This window comes from Sinocyclocheilus grahami, unplaced genomic scaffold, assembly GCF_001515645.1.
Source record: "Sinocyclocheilus grahami isolate Dianchi unplaced genomic scaffold, SAMN03320097.WGS_v1.1 scaffold511.1, whole genome shotgun sequence".
In the NCBI taxonomy this organism is placed as follows: Eukaryota; Metazoa; Chordata; class Actinopteri; order Cypriniformes; family Cyprinidae; genus Sinocyclocheilus; species Sinocyclocheilus grahami.
In genome coordinates this window covers 605,781-621,074 of record NW_015505690.1, presented here as the reverse complement: position 1 = coordinate 621,074, position 15,294 = coordinate 605,781, and the positions used below count along the sequence as shown (strand labels likewise).

General features: G+C 36.0%; 2 protein-coding genes across 2 annotated transcripts in view; both read right to left on the bottom strand.

The window, feature by feature from the left end:
- Nucleotides 1-5,418, bottom strand: part of asap1b (ArfGAP with SH3 domain, ankyrin repeat and PH domain 1b) — an 86,767-nt gene extending 81,349 nt beyond the window's left edge. The window contains exons 1-3 of the mRNA XM_016237326.1: nucleotides 4,919-5,418; nucleotides 4,492-4,562; nucleotides 2,967-3,093 (exon numbers count right to left, since the gene is read on the bottom strand). Of these exons, the coding sequence (XP_016092812.1) occupies nucleotides 2,967-3,093; nucleotides 4,492-4,547 (183 nt within the window). The 5' untranslated portion in view covers nucleotides 4,548-4,562; nucleotides 4,919-5,418. The remainder of the gene's footprint in view (nucleotides 1-2,966; nucleotides 3,094-4,491; nucleotides 4,563-4,918) is intronic.
- Nucleotides 5,419-8,532: 3,114 nt separating this feature from the next.
- gimap4 (GTPase IMAP family member 4) lies at nucleotides 8,533-14,895 on the bottom strand. Its single transcript, XM_016237325.1, has 3 exons — nucleotides 14,782-14,895; nucleotides 12,960-13,739; nucleotides 8,533-9,307 (listed from the first exon to the last, which is right to left on the bottom strand). The coding sequence occupies exons 1-3, from the start codon at nucleotides 14,810-14,812 to the stop codon at nucleotides 9,282-9,284; spliced, it is 837 nt and encodes a 278-aa protein (XP_016092811.1). The 5' UTR covers nucleotides 14,813-14,895; the 3' UTR covers nucleotides 8,533-9,281.
- Nucleotides 14,896-15,294: the final 399 nt, after the last annotated feature.

The window sequence follows — 15,294 nt, the reverse complement described above, 5'->3', positions numbered from 1 at the left end:
ACTTAAATGATTTTAGCAAATGGCTGCAATATAACAAAGAGTGAAAAATTTAAGGGGGTCTGAATACTTTCCGTACCCACTGTATATATATATATTTATCAGTCTGGCGAGTAAACAAAAAAATGTACTAACCAATGGTGATTCAATTGCCACGGTGTTCGTAGAGGGCTGTGACGTCACACTGCCAGGCATCTGAGATCAGCGAAATTATTTAACAAGATTTAAAAAAAATAAATAAAAAAAATAAAACACTGGGTGGGCCTTTATCATTATAGGATGGTTGTTAGGGGTGTGCGATATTGACAAATTATATCTCTATATTTTCTGGGATTTTATCGATAACGATAATTAGACTATATTTTGCTGAGTGTGTTATTGTGCTGGTACCTTAAGGACTGCCGAAGACAGCTGACTCCTAATGTTTTTAATATTCTTCATATTCTGTGTGGTGGTCAGTTCATACTGAGAGAAATTAATCTTTTCCAATAAGTTTAAACTGATTTTTGCATTTTATGGGCATTTTTACCTTTATAAAGCAATTTTTTCTAAAAGTGTCCACTATCTTTTGAGTCAAATTCTTACATTTAATCATGGTATTAGAATAATAAGACATTTGGGCTGTTACCAAGCAAATTAAATCAACACAGAAGCTGCATCTGAAGTGGCATTTAGATGTATTTACACACATGTATTTTGTTTAATGCAAGACATGAATGCATTTAACCTGCAATTACAAATGCATAAATAATGTTTTGATATATTAAACATAAAACATTGAATACTGATATTTGAAATTATTTAAAACATGAAAAAAATCAAAAAAAGAAAAAGAAAAAAGAAAAAGATGAAATTTGAAATTAAAACCGCCAGCAGGTGGCAGCAAATCACTGTTAATAAGTGAGTAATTGCGATTGAACCGAATCATTTAAACGGTTGATTCATTCAAGAACGAAACACCGTCATGTTGCTCAGAGACACAAAACAGCACTGTGGCTGTATTCGGAATGATTTTTGTTAGCGAAATAGAGCAAAAACAAGCAATATGGTGTCTAAAACGTAAGTCTCTTAATTAACTTATTGTTTATTGAATTCAATGTCACATTTGTAATCATGGTAATTTTTGGAGAAAACCGACACTCTTCGTATGAAATTGAATAACTATATGAAGTGGTATAAATATATAAATTTTCTGCCATCATGTCTTGAATTTGTGATCATTCTAAATGCATTTTAATAGACAATCATGCAGTGAAAGAAAACACACTAAATGCGCACACGCACTAGTCTAGACTTCACGTAATGTATGCGTGCGCTCTGTAGGGATGTTTTGAATGTTTTTTGCAAAATACTCGATAACGTAAAATCGCACATCGTTAAAACAACAATTACGATATTATCGCAGACGATACACATCGCACACCCCTAGTGGTTGTGTACACACACTGCCAACACACATTTCAGTTCAAACAACTTGTAAAAGTGCATGTCACATCTGATGACCCCTTTAAGCAAACTAGCTAAAGATAAGTAAGAAACTAAGTTAACTTTTCCTGCTTTTAATTACAGAATGTCACTGTAAGCAAAATGAGACCATCCCTTGAAGAGTAGCTCCTGAACCGCAACAAAACCCTGTGCAGTGCATTAAATGATGCATGCACACATACATGCTCTCAGGGGCGTTTTACCATGAATTCAACTCAACCATTTTATACATCAAAACATCCATATCCATCCAAGATATGGGTCTCAAAGCTGGCATAGACTTTCAATGGTTGTGTACACCCAATGAATCATCAGTGGAATCAGAAGCCAGACCAGCTGGCTGAACAAAACTGCAGCCCACACTGCAGACTGTTGCTCACTGCCTGAAGAGATGCAACATACTAATGCACTGAAAAAAGAGACATTACTAATGATGCATGATGCATACTAAAATGATGCATGTTAAAGTGAAGTGACATGTGGCCAAGTATGGTGACCCATACTCGGAATTAGTGATCCCATCCAAAGTGCGCACACACACAGCAGTGAACATACACACACCGTGAACATACACCCGGAGCAGCCTTTTTTTTTCTTTTCTGTGTCACCCAGGGAGCAGTTGGGGGTTTGGTGCCTTGCTCAAGGGCACCTCAGTTGTGGTATTGAACGTGGGACATTCACTCCCCCCACCTACAATCCCTGCCGGTACGGGACTCGAACCCGCAACGAGTTACGAGTCCGACTCTCTAACCATTAGGCCACGACTTCCCCACTAATGTTCTAATGCAAATTGCCACGGCAAACAGATTCAAAATGTACCAATGTGAACTGACATAATGCTCTAATATAAGCAGATGCAATAACTACCAAAGTAAAATGATGAAATGTGTCAAAGCAATGCAATAATATACACAAATGCAAAGTACCACCAAAATAAAATGCACTAAACTAAACAGGCTCCACGTAGTGATACAAAGTATCAGATGCAATGTAAAAAAATGCAATGCACTGATGCAAAGCACCACTGTAAACAGATGATATGCACAAATATAAAATACCAAAGTTATCAAATTCAATGCATTGATGTAAGCAGATGCTAAAATAGATCCATTACACTAATGCAATGTGGTACTGTAAAAGGATGTAACTGACAAATGCAAGTAGATGCAATGAACAGATGCAATGGACAAATGTAAACATTCAATGGACAACTGTAAACCGATGTAATAAACGAATACAATGCAGTAATGCTATGTACTGTACTCATACGAGGTGCAATGTACTGATGCATGGAACCACTGTAAACATGTGTTAACGCAATATATTAAGTACCAAAGTAAACAAACATGCAATATGCTAATACAAAGTATCAATGTAAAGAGGTAGTAACATAAACAGATGCAATGTACTAGTGTAAAATATCAACGTAAACGGATGCAATGCACTAATGCAACGCTGCATGCGAAAAGCAAGCAGTTTCTTACCTCCTCTAACACACCGACTGTATTCCTGCAGCTCTGCAGGCGGGTGGTGAAGCTGGATGTAGTGGGAGAGTTGTAATCCTCTGTTGTTTCCGACAGAAACTCCGACACCGCTATTTGATCTGGCATCCTAAAGCGTGGGTTCGTCCAGGGAATAGATAGAAATGTGTGTTCAGGCGATCAAAAACATTGAAAAGAGAAAAACAAATGAACTTCCGAGGCCGTGGAGATGTTGCGCTAACGGTGCGCGAGATGCTTGCTGCTGCTGCAGCACGCGCTAAGCGACTCTGCCTTCAGAAAACTCAACGATCTGTTATTTTTGGGTTCGGTCGTTTTCCCGGGGACTGAGATGGCAAGCCGTTTCACCCCTCACCCTTCGAACGTGACGCTCAGAGTTGACCAGAGTTGTTTAGTTGCGATTCCAGCAGCAGCACGCGCCGTGAAATGATGCCCACATAACGTTCCCCCCGCGTGATGTTTACGACCAATACTCTGCTAGTGTCTTAGTGAATGATATTCCCGTGCATGGATGTCTGTGCGTGCATTCATACTCCGCTGTTTGTCAAGCGCCTGTTCGCTCCCCGATAGTATGGCAAGCCCCTGCACTCAGACCGTGTGAAATGCGCAACGCTGTGTGTGACATCCGCGAGCTCTGCTCTACATTCACCCACCCACCCTTCTGCGCATGCCTCTACTCTCACTAAACCCACTCACACTGGCTCCGTGGGCAGCAGTCTAGTGGTTGGTATTATGTATCTGTGAAATGTATTAAAATATAGGCCTGTGTTTCTGGCCTAGCTAGATTTCTGTGGACAAAACAATATGTTCAGAGACATTAGCTAAAAAGGCATGTTTATATATTGTCAAAAGTAAAATTCATAAAGAGGCTAATAAAGCATTCGTTCGCGTTTTAAAAAGTTTGTCTCTAGATTATATCTAAATACTGAAAAACACGCTGTAAAAAATTGTGTGTAGTCTTATGTCAATCATTGTGCTTAGCTTTTTTATGTAACATTACATCCTGTTACACTATTACAGCAACTAGCATACAATTAAATAAGGCCAGAGTTTCCAGTCAAAGACCAATAATGGTGACTTCAAACAAACCCCACTATTTACATTATACAATAATGCAGTATGAAATGCTTGCTCGTTCCACAGTATGACAAAATTGTCTGCACTGGTTTCACTATAAGCGTCTTTACTGTAAGTAATAAGTTACTGTAGATCATGCGATTTCTACAGTGTTTGGGTGTGTGTATAATAAATGATCAATGTGAGTTTGAGTTTATGTGTGTATGTTTAATTATGTGAAGTATCCAGTATTGTTAATGTAACAAGTGCGACTTCCACAGGTTAAATGATGAAATGCATGTAAAATTTACTCAATGCATTGCATTTTTGACACATAACAGTGGAAAAATGGACAGATATCACACAATTACAGTTACTTATATTATATATATAAATATTTAGTTTTCAGTAATTTGATCGCTGATATAGCATATCTAAAAACAGAACTTCTTACCGGTTCCATATAGGTTCCTTAGAAGAAAAACTAAGACGAGAGGATGATGATCTCATGACTTCAGCTTGTGGCTTTAATGGGGAAAAATACAGATCATATGGGATCAGATCATAGTTCTTGGTCAGAAAGGCAACACGTCACATTTTCTTGATGTTCTTGAAATTTTACAGTGTAGACCCATATTAATTTCATTGTAATACATTCATAAATTCATCGTAATAAATTTGACTTGGAGGAAAAGCAATTATATTTTTGCTTTATGCCTTTCTGTACATAAATGAGGCATTGCTTTAAATATTATAATAATAATCCTCATTTATTAAGCACTTTCATACAAGCAATAGCTCAAAGAGCTTTGCAAAAAACATGAAATGTAAGATAAATATATGTAACAACAGCAGAAAAATATATATGCCATAGTACTCACCAAGATTAATACAACACACGCTTGTAAAGTAAGTATATTCCAGTATTGTGCTTTTCATATTAGTCTCTCTGCCATCCTCTCTTTAGTGAGTTTAGTGGATGTTCGGATACTAACTGACCACGAGTCCCTTCCCTGTTCGGAAAGGAAGGGAGAAGCGACTATGTGTGCTGAAAAATAGCCTGTTACAATGGCTACAGGATCCAGAACCTAATGGCTCAGGAACTACGGAAATCCAGGAGACCTGGGACAGGAAATGTGAGATCTGTGTAAACATGTGCCTGCTCAAGTGAAGTACCCTCACATATATATTCTGCCACTCAAAGAGTGATATACCACAGATGGCCATCTTAGGGATGGGGAGCATGGGGTCACGCTTGACTCCATGTAGAATAACAATATTATATTAAGAACGAAACAGCTTCAGGTAATTAGATTCAGTTTGTTTGATGTAAATAGCAAATGCAAAGAGGTTCAAATTACACAAATGCTTTATGTAGGTTTTGAGGATTTGGTTCTTTCATGAAACTCATTTAAATAAATCCTATTGTGACTCATTGCACATCACATTTAGTACCCATTTTCTCATATCTCGTATTAAGCCACTCAACTACACTGGTATTTTGACTATTTTCCAGTCTGGTTTTGTGTCATTTTCCTGTTATTTTTATTTTTTTTTGGGTTGCTATTTTGTTTAAAAGGAAACAGTGATATTTCCAGCCAAGGAGTATTTATAAAGGCAAGATGGTAACACATTGTCATCTAAAGAGGAATTGCTGAGGCTAAGGGGTTCCTTGAACGTGGGATTTTCCTACTGTTTTATTGGGAAGCACCATAGTTAAAAGTAAATGTTTTGTCTGTGCTGACTCAGATGGGAAGGGGGTGAGGTGAAGGACAGGGGATCAGAAGAGGATTTCACTGGATAATTTTTCTGAGATTAATATTTTTTTATGTAATTAACTTGTCTATTTTCCAATTAAATAAATACTTGAACATTAAATGATTGGATCTGAAATGCATCTTTTTTCGTAGCTTCCGGTAAGAATAAAAGTGCATTACAATGTAATAAGAAAAGAAAAAACACTGACTGATTAGAAGCATTGCCATGGACAACAGGGAATAGGTGTGTGGCTTTCCTAATCAAGTCCAATCAGTATAATCAAACACAGCTGGACTCAAATGAAGGTGTAGAACCATCTCAAGGATGATCAGAAGAAATGGACAGCACCTGACTTAAATATATGAGTGTCACAGCAATGGGTCTGAATACTTAGGACCATGTGATATTTCAGTTTTTCTTTTTTAATAAATCTGCAAAAATGTCAACAATTCTGTGTTTTTCTGTCAATATGGGGTGCTGTGTGTACATTGAGGAAAAAAAATTTACTTAAATGATTTTAGCAAATGGCTGCCATATAACAAAGAGTGAATATTTTAAGGGGGTCTGAATACTTTCCGTACCCACTGTACGTGTTCTCTCAAAATGTTTTTTCACCCCCACCCCTTTTCTTGGGGAAATGCAAAACTTAGGCATAAGAAATGGGCCTCTCGACAATCCCAACAGTCCTATGGGTATACTTGAATTCCTCTTGCCAACTGCTGAATCGCTTCCCGCATGTTTTCCTGATATGGAATGTCTCCTCAAATCTCTGGGTTACAAAAGACTCGTAAAGTTGAAGTTGTCGTAGAATCCTCATACAATTGTCATTCATTGCTATATGCAGAGAACCACATGGGATCTAATGGAACAACAATAGATTACTACTTCACATGGTGCATGTGAAGAACAACTACTTTTTAATATTTACATATATATATACATACACACTACCATTCAAATGTTTAGGATCAGAACGATTTTTAATGTTTTTTAAAGGAGTCTCTTATGCTCATCAAGGCTGCATTTATGTGATCAGAAATACAGGGAAAAAATTAATATTGTGAAATATTATGATGTCAAATAAAGTTTTTCTATTTTAATACACATTAAAATCTAATTTATTCCTGTGATGCAAAGCTGAATTTTCAGCATCATTATTCCAGTCTTTAGTGTCACATGATCCTTCAGAAATCATTCTAATATGCTGATTTATTATCAGTGCTGGAAAATGTTGTGCTGCTTAATATTTTTTTGGAACCTGTTATACTTTTTTTCAGGATTCTTTGATGAATAAAAAGTTAAAAAGAAGAGCATTTATTTAAAATGAATATCTTTTCTAACAATATACACTACTGTTCAAAAGTTTGGGGTCAGTCAATTTTTATTCTTTCTATTTTTGAAAGAAATTAAAACTTTTATTCAACAAGGATGTGTTAAATCGATAAGAAGCGATAGCAAAGATTTATATTGTTAGAAAATATTAATATTTTGAATAAATTCTGTTCTATTTCACTTTTTATTCATCAAAGAATCCTGAATAAAGTATTGCAGTTTCCAAAAAAATAGTTGGCAGCACAACTGTTGCCAACATTGATAATTCTAATAATAAATAAGCATATTAGAATGATTTCTTAAGGATCATGCAGCACTTTATACTGGAGTAATGGCTGATGAAAATTCAGCTTTGCATCACAGAAATAAAAAGGATATTAAAATAGAAACCATTATTTTATATTGTAATAACATTTTGCAAGATTATTGCTTTTTGATCAAATAAATGCAGCCTTGATGAGCATAAGAGACTTCTTTAAAAAACATTACAAGTCTTACTGATCCCAAACTTTTGAACGGTAGTGTATATATAATGGTAAATAAACAATTTAAAACAGAGATACACGGTTATGTAGTTGGTAGCATTTGTTGATAGTTTTCTAACTTTTTCTTATTAACTTTTAAGTAGCCTGCTGATATCGAACTTACTGGCAGAAGTGTGGACACCCATCCGCTTATACTAGCAAGGACATTAACAGAAAGAACAAAACACTACTATCACCATCAAACAATGCTGAAATTGTTGATTTGCTGATCAATACACTGCAGGGTTATGGGTAGAGTGCCCATGCATTGATTTCAATATACAAGCGGTCTACAGTAGAGTGGAAAAATGTTTCTGTAATTTTAGTGGTCCTAATGGACTATAGATTTGTCCTTCTACAGCTCTGGTTTATAACTGATCCGTGTTTTCAACATGATTGTGTTGTCTTTATTTTTAGCCACATATTTTATGTTCTGGGTTTATTAACATCAGTCTTAGCCATTTTAATATTGAATAATCAGATAAATATAGAATAAAATAATTAGTTAATCACAGCCCTGCTTGTGATTGTAGACCACAACAGTAAAAAATCCCCGATATTCTCACATATTTTGATAAATTATGGTGCCACCTAGTGGTTAAGCAATAACAAATGTGCAACGACATGTAAAGGGCAAGATTAATTCAATGTTATTATCTGACTCAAATTCAGAGTCAATTTGGTAAAACCTGCTCTAACTGCATCAAACAACTGAAAGACTTGATTAAAAACCCCGCACATGTCAAGGTGGTCACAGACATTTGGGAAGCAGATATTTATGGCTTTCAGAAATGTCAACAGATCTAGGATGCATTCATGTAAATCAATTAATAGCAGATACTCATGTTGATACTCTTGACAGTGACAGAACATGAACGGTGTTAAAGGAAAACATTTATAATGAAGTACACTTGATATAGAATGTGTTAGAGAAAAAAAAAACATTTAGAAAGAAACAAATAAATTTAGAAAAGTAAACATCACAGTAATCCTAAAACAATCAGTACCTTAAAATCATTTAAGCACACACTTAAATAATAAAACAGCAATAATGATATTACTAGAAAATAATATCATTAGAAAACATGCAAACGAGCTGTACCTGAAACAGCAGCTAACTCTGATGTGAAATAACTGGAAAATGTAACATGGTTTTGGACAATTTACAATTCCATCGCAACTGACACCAATATAACTAACCAATGCTACAATAATGTGACCGCGACAGACTCTTATCTCTCATAACAATATTAGTGCATTGAGGCATTTTACAAGCTATTAGGTTGTGTTAAACTCATTAGTGCAAATAATTAATGAATGTTGAGTGTTTCTGTTTGACTAATGACTCCATTACCTCAATATTCTCTGCGCCAATGGACACAAATGGTTTTAATGTTGTACAACTGATTTACTAACACCAATTCAACCTTCGATGATAATAATTTGTATTGTAACCATCTTATATTTTCTGGGGTAAGATGTATATAGTACAGCGACATTTGCCTGTAAACCCTACAACCTGAAGCTGCCTAGACTGGTGGATTGATATGTGGCTAGTGGGTGTTTCATAATTTAAGTGCAGGGGAATTGAGGTAATGAATACAGCAGCACTGGAACTGTTATCTCAGCCTTAGTCACTCACTCCTTCAACCAAACCTGCAGAGATAACAAAAAGAAATGACATGATACAAATGCAATGCCGTGTGATGTAAAAAAAAAAAAAAGTTTTCACTACTACACTATGGGCCAGTTGCATAAATGTAGCTTCTATGTTAAAGGGTAAGTTCACCCAAAAATGAAAATTAGCCTGTTATTTACTCAACCTCAAGCCATCCTAGGTCTATGTGAGGTGTATAAAATTGTCCTGGTACTTCTAAGCGTTATCATTGCAGTCAGCGGGTGTTTCTGTTCAACAGTCCAAAACACGTTAAATAAAGTGAGCACATCCATAAAAAAACGTGCTCCGGGGGGAGAATAAAGGTCTCCTGTAGCGAATCCATGTGTTTTGTAAGAAAAATATCCATATTTAGTAGTTGATCCGTGATCCGAACGGACCAAGCCCCACGGTTCGGCACGCATGTGATCCACGGATTAATTGCAAAATGTGACCATAATAGAGTATAAGTTTATCATTTGATCGTATTTACACAAGCAAGCGAATTTTAAACAATTCCAGAGAGAAAAGGCGAAAGGGAACTCGATTCGTTACTTGCGCGCTGTTCTCTACCACGCACAGCCGCACATGCGTTTCAGACGGCGCACGAACACCGAACTGAATCCTCGTCTGAATCCTCTGAACAGACACATACACAAAATTATGACAAAATACCCATCTCGACAATTATTCAGATAAACGCAGTCAGTTATGTCTCAAGTGAATGAAAACAGCCGAGAAAGAAATCGGATGTGATGTGTATCATTATATCGGATCCGTGCATCAGGTCTTAAAGGGACAGCGGCCTATAAATACTGCTGCTGTCATTAATGATCATCAAACAACAAAACAGCTGTAACAAAAAATCTATGTTTAATTTATTCAGTGAACACTATGCGGTGTTATTTTCCCTAATTATTACATTTCTGTATTTGAATACTACCAACTTTATTTTATTTGTAACATATTTTGTTGTATTTATCTATGCTTGTAATTTGTGTATTTGTTCTTATTTTTACTGGCTGTTCTCTTGTCCGTTTAATCATGTTTAAACTTTCTTAGTTAATCTAGTAGTATTTGCTGTGGTATCAAAGAAGTACTTCGCTTTAAGTAATAAATGGAAAGCAAGTTAAATTGAAATATTTTTATTTTCTTGCTGATCCGAAAAACGATCCGATCCGTGGGTCAAAAACCATAATGTGATCCGAACCTTGAGACTTGTGATCCATTGAACCACTAAGACTAACATATCTCAGAGCCGCGCACAACACATATGCAGTGGTGTGAAGTAACGAATTACAAATACTCACGTTACAGTAATTACTTTTTTGTACTAATGTACTTTTTTGAGCAGTTTAAAAATTGTGTACTTTTACTTGAGTACATTTTAAGTGATGTATCGGTACTTTTACTCAGCTATTTTCCTCCGTTTGTGGTCGTTACATGCTTATTTTAACTTCATTTTTATCCATCAACGTGATTGGATAGAGAGTAATAGGTCTCGTGACTTTCGTCAAATCAAATTGTGCATAGAAAACTTTAACCGCCAACTGTTTATCATGGCTGCTGGAAGTGCATTCTTCAAGCATCGATTCAGTCGCATCTTCCTCTAACTTAATATGTTAAGGTAAATTTCGGATTTCTGCTTACTAAATGATTTGTATATAGGCTATGCTTGCCTATCTACACGGCCTGAAATTTGGTGTGAGGTTGCGGGTATTGCATACAGTGTTAACTCCCGCAAGTGCCACGTTCGGTAAATTCCCACTCACTTATGAGACAGACTCGTCTCTCTCTCGCATGCGTTCATTTGAGTTGGCAGTCAAAATTAAAACTGCTGGATGAAAGATATTCTTCATTCTTTATGACAAACAAGATAATGTGAATTACAGAATGTACAACGTTTTTAAAATCTATAAATTGCAGTGTACAGCGTTTATCATGAGGGGGTAGAATCCACAGCTCAGTACTCACTACTCAACACTCATGAGTACTTTTAAATAGGCTACTCTTTTACTCTTACTCAAGTAGTTTTTTTGGACAAGTACTTTTACTCTACTCACACTACATTTTTTGGAAGGTAATGGTACTTTTACTTGAGTATATTTTTTCAGTACTCTTTCCACCACTGCACATACGTTATCTGCCGGAACGCCTTCCGCGTATGACAGTCAGCAGAAGTGAGAGAAAAGTGTTCATTACGTTTGAGATATGGATATTTTTCTAATGAAAACACATGGAATCGCTACAGGAGGCCTTTATTCATGCCCCGGAACCATGTGAGGCACGTTTTATTATAGATGCGTGCGCTTTATTTAACGTGTTTTGGACTGTTAAAGAGAAACACCCACCCACTACAATAATAACACTTAGAATAGCCAGGAAAAATGTTAATATGACTCCGACTGGATTCGTCTGAAAGAAGAAAGTCATATACACCTAGGATGGCTCGAGGGTGAGTAAAACACAGGCTAATTTTCATTTTTGGGTGAACTAACCCTTTAAGTACAAGTTTAACCAACTAGCAGTTAGCCAAAAGGTAATAGGTCTTATTTTTGGATTCAACTTAGACCAATTAAAATATGAGCAGTCTTAAAAAAAAAAATCAGATGTCTAACTTGTAAGCCTAGTCTAAACCTTTTATGCAACCGGCCCAATTTTACAATACCGAATCAATTTTATGTCTGGTGAATACAAATACAGAGTTACAATATAGTGGTGAGTATTAAATAAATAATTTGCAACCTAATAATATATTAATTTAATAGTATTATTTTTTGTTGTTTGCTAACAGTTTTTAAAAGTAAACAATGTTTAATGAAAAATATACATTTATATTATATATTACATATATTAAATCAGTGTTACATTATAGTACATTTTTTGTTATTAATGAATAACTTAATATTCATTTTTTAAAGAAAATGTATTGAAAAATAAATTATATTATTAAAACAAATTTCTGACATTAAAGTCAGCATTAAACTGTAGTCGTGATCGTCTTTACTTTCCTATTGTGACGCATTTCTGAGTGAAGTGGCCTCTTGAATGTTGGGTGGGATTTAATTGTTATTTGTGAATTGATTGGATTGTTGTTTGCTACTGCTGCAATCTCATGTGAGTGACAGGTTACTTTCAGGTGACAGGACTTTAAACAATTGCTGTTTATACAAAGTTTACAGCTGTCATTACAAAGTTTGTCAGCAGTTATTTGTTATTCAGTAATGAATTTAATGCATCTTCTAATTATATTTTGTTAATTTTTTGTCTATTTAAGAAAATAAAGTATAATAAAAAATACATTGTATTCATAAACATGCAAAAAATGTTCTAGAAGCTGGTGTTAAAAATATATGATTGTTTGTAGTAGGAGCAACGGAAATGCTTGCTTCCTTGATTGGTCACTTCTAGTTCAATAAATTATGTATAAATAGCATTATAACATGAGCCATTAGTGCAGTAAAATAAAGACACACATATTGAAAATGTCAGCATCAATTTAGAGTGACAGTCTAACATGATGAAAGAGGTACAGAATTCAAACTTTATCAGAACAAATGTTTGATGTCCCGGATGCAATAAGAAACAAAATGCTAATAACTAGAACAGCACTGTGAATGCTATTGTGTATTGTATGCGATGACATTAACTCACTCTGTGGAGGGTCCATGTCCATGGCCCTCAGCGAGTTGCAGGAGCCGTTCTGTTTGGGTCTAGCGCCAAGCTCCCTGTTCTCTTTCAATGAATTTGTATTCAGATTCAGACTCGGAGTTTGACTTGGTGTTTTGGTTTCATCTGTCTTAAGGGTAAAGTAACCACCTTCTTCAGCGACAATCTTCTCAACCTTCTCCATCAGTTGGGGCAGCTGCGGGTGCTCGCCAAAAATATAGTTATTGATGACGTGGTACCTCTTCTTACACTTGTCCACCACCCACTGAAGGTCACGACCTTCCCTTCGTAGGTGTCTTTCTATGGACCTGTCCTTTAAAACCTCTGCCCAGGTGAACACCACCATGGTGTGCTTCCACACATCCTCCCCAAAAAGTGCTAAGTTCTCCTCTATACGAGCCCGGTCTGTTTCTGTGAACATGCCCACAGGTATGACCAGCAGGAACGCGTGGGGTCCAGGTGGGCACAAAGTAACGCTTCGGACCATCTCCTGCTGGTAGTCCGTCGGTGTGGTCTGGGCTGAGAACCAGCCAGGAGTGTCTACTACTGTTACTTTACGCTGACCCACCTCAGTTTCACGCTTCACACAGAATTCAGCGGCACGTTCCAGACGAAACTCTTCGCGGCCCAGAATTGTGTTGCCGGTCAGGCTTTTACCTGGCCATCGCCAACCCAGCAGGATGAGCCGGAGCTCTGGGAGACGGTTAGCTTCACGTGCAGCTGCAGCCAACCGTCTCTCTTCCTCAGGATCGAGTTGGTCATCAGCTGTAAGGTACCAATACATTATTATTTGTATATATTGAGCATCCAAGGCTATGTAGTTTATAAGTTGCATTAATTATCTGGATCATAAATGAGGGCAATAACTGTACTGTCTAATTATTTTATTACAAATTTGTGTGTTATACTACTGTTTAAAACTTTGTGCTCTGTAAAATGTTTAAATGTTTTTTTGAAGAAGTCTCTAATGCTTACGAAGGCTGCATTTATTTGATCAAAAATACAGTAAAACAATAATACTGTGAAATATTATTACAATTGAAAACAAATATATCATATATATATATATATATATTTAATGTATTTTCAAAGATAATTTATTCCTGTGATCACTAATTTTCAGCAGCCATTATTCCAGTCTTCACTGTTACATGATCCTTTAGAAACTATTCTAATATCATCTTACTGACCCCAAACTTTTGAATGGTATGCGTTTACATTGTATTGTAATTAACATTTTTATAATTACCTAGAATCTATTTCATTATGGAGACATACACGTCAAGGAAGCTTTAATCAGGAAGGATTTTCTCAATGATGTAAACTCTGAAAGCACAGAGTGTCTGTATCTGAAATGTGATCTTACGACATAGTTTCTCCTTAAGGCTTAAGCAAGGAGGAAATAGAAGTCCAAGACCTTTACATTTATTATTAATTTCAAAATATTCAGCTAATCTACCAAGCAACATTAACACTAAAGCATTAAGTTACACTTATTCCTATAAAAACTCACCATTGAGAAGACTTGCACTCTAAAACACACTGGAGCGATGATTGACTTAATGGTGCTCGTATGTAAAACAATCACTGTAAATTACTCTTTAACCTGATTCATAATGAAAAACTCATGGATGTGTGTTTTATAATGTGAGTTTAGTCCACCTGTGAGCAGCGGAAACAGCGAGACGTGTCACATTCACTCGACACACTCTCACCGGCTACAGTAACGTTCGTACGCACAAAGCCCAATTTAAATACAACTGCTGCGATAAAGTATTATTGAACATTATACTTTAAAACAACTTACCGGTTGAATCTGACGGTCTGTTTGAGCTCATGACGATGCCTTTTCGTAACTTTGAACGTGTCAGTAATCCGGGAGAAAAGAGCGATTTCCTGCTTGCCTCTTGAAGGGCGCGAGAGCTGTCCGAATCTGATTCACGAATGAATCACTTTGAGTCGGATCTTTTCAAAGAATCAGTTGAACCGATCTGAACGGTTCTCGAGTAAACTATTGAAGAACAATTGTTGCAAACAAAATATTGAAATATGTTTACGCCTAGGTTGAGATAGAAAAGATAGCCCTGTCGTCAACATTCACCCCAGATATTTAAATGAATATTAGAGTAGTTTAATGTAATTGCAAATTAAATAAAGGTTCTAAATTATTTTATAGTTTTATTAGCTGAATCACGGCTAAACGGAAAAGGTGCAGATTACAACAAACACTCTTATTAATAAAAACAATAATAATATATATTTTTAAATGATATTGAAAAAGTTCTTAGAAACAAATGATTCAAATAAACCGATTCGAAAT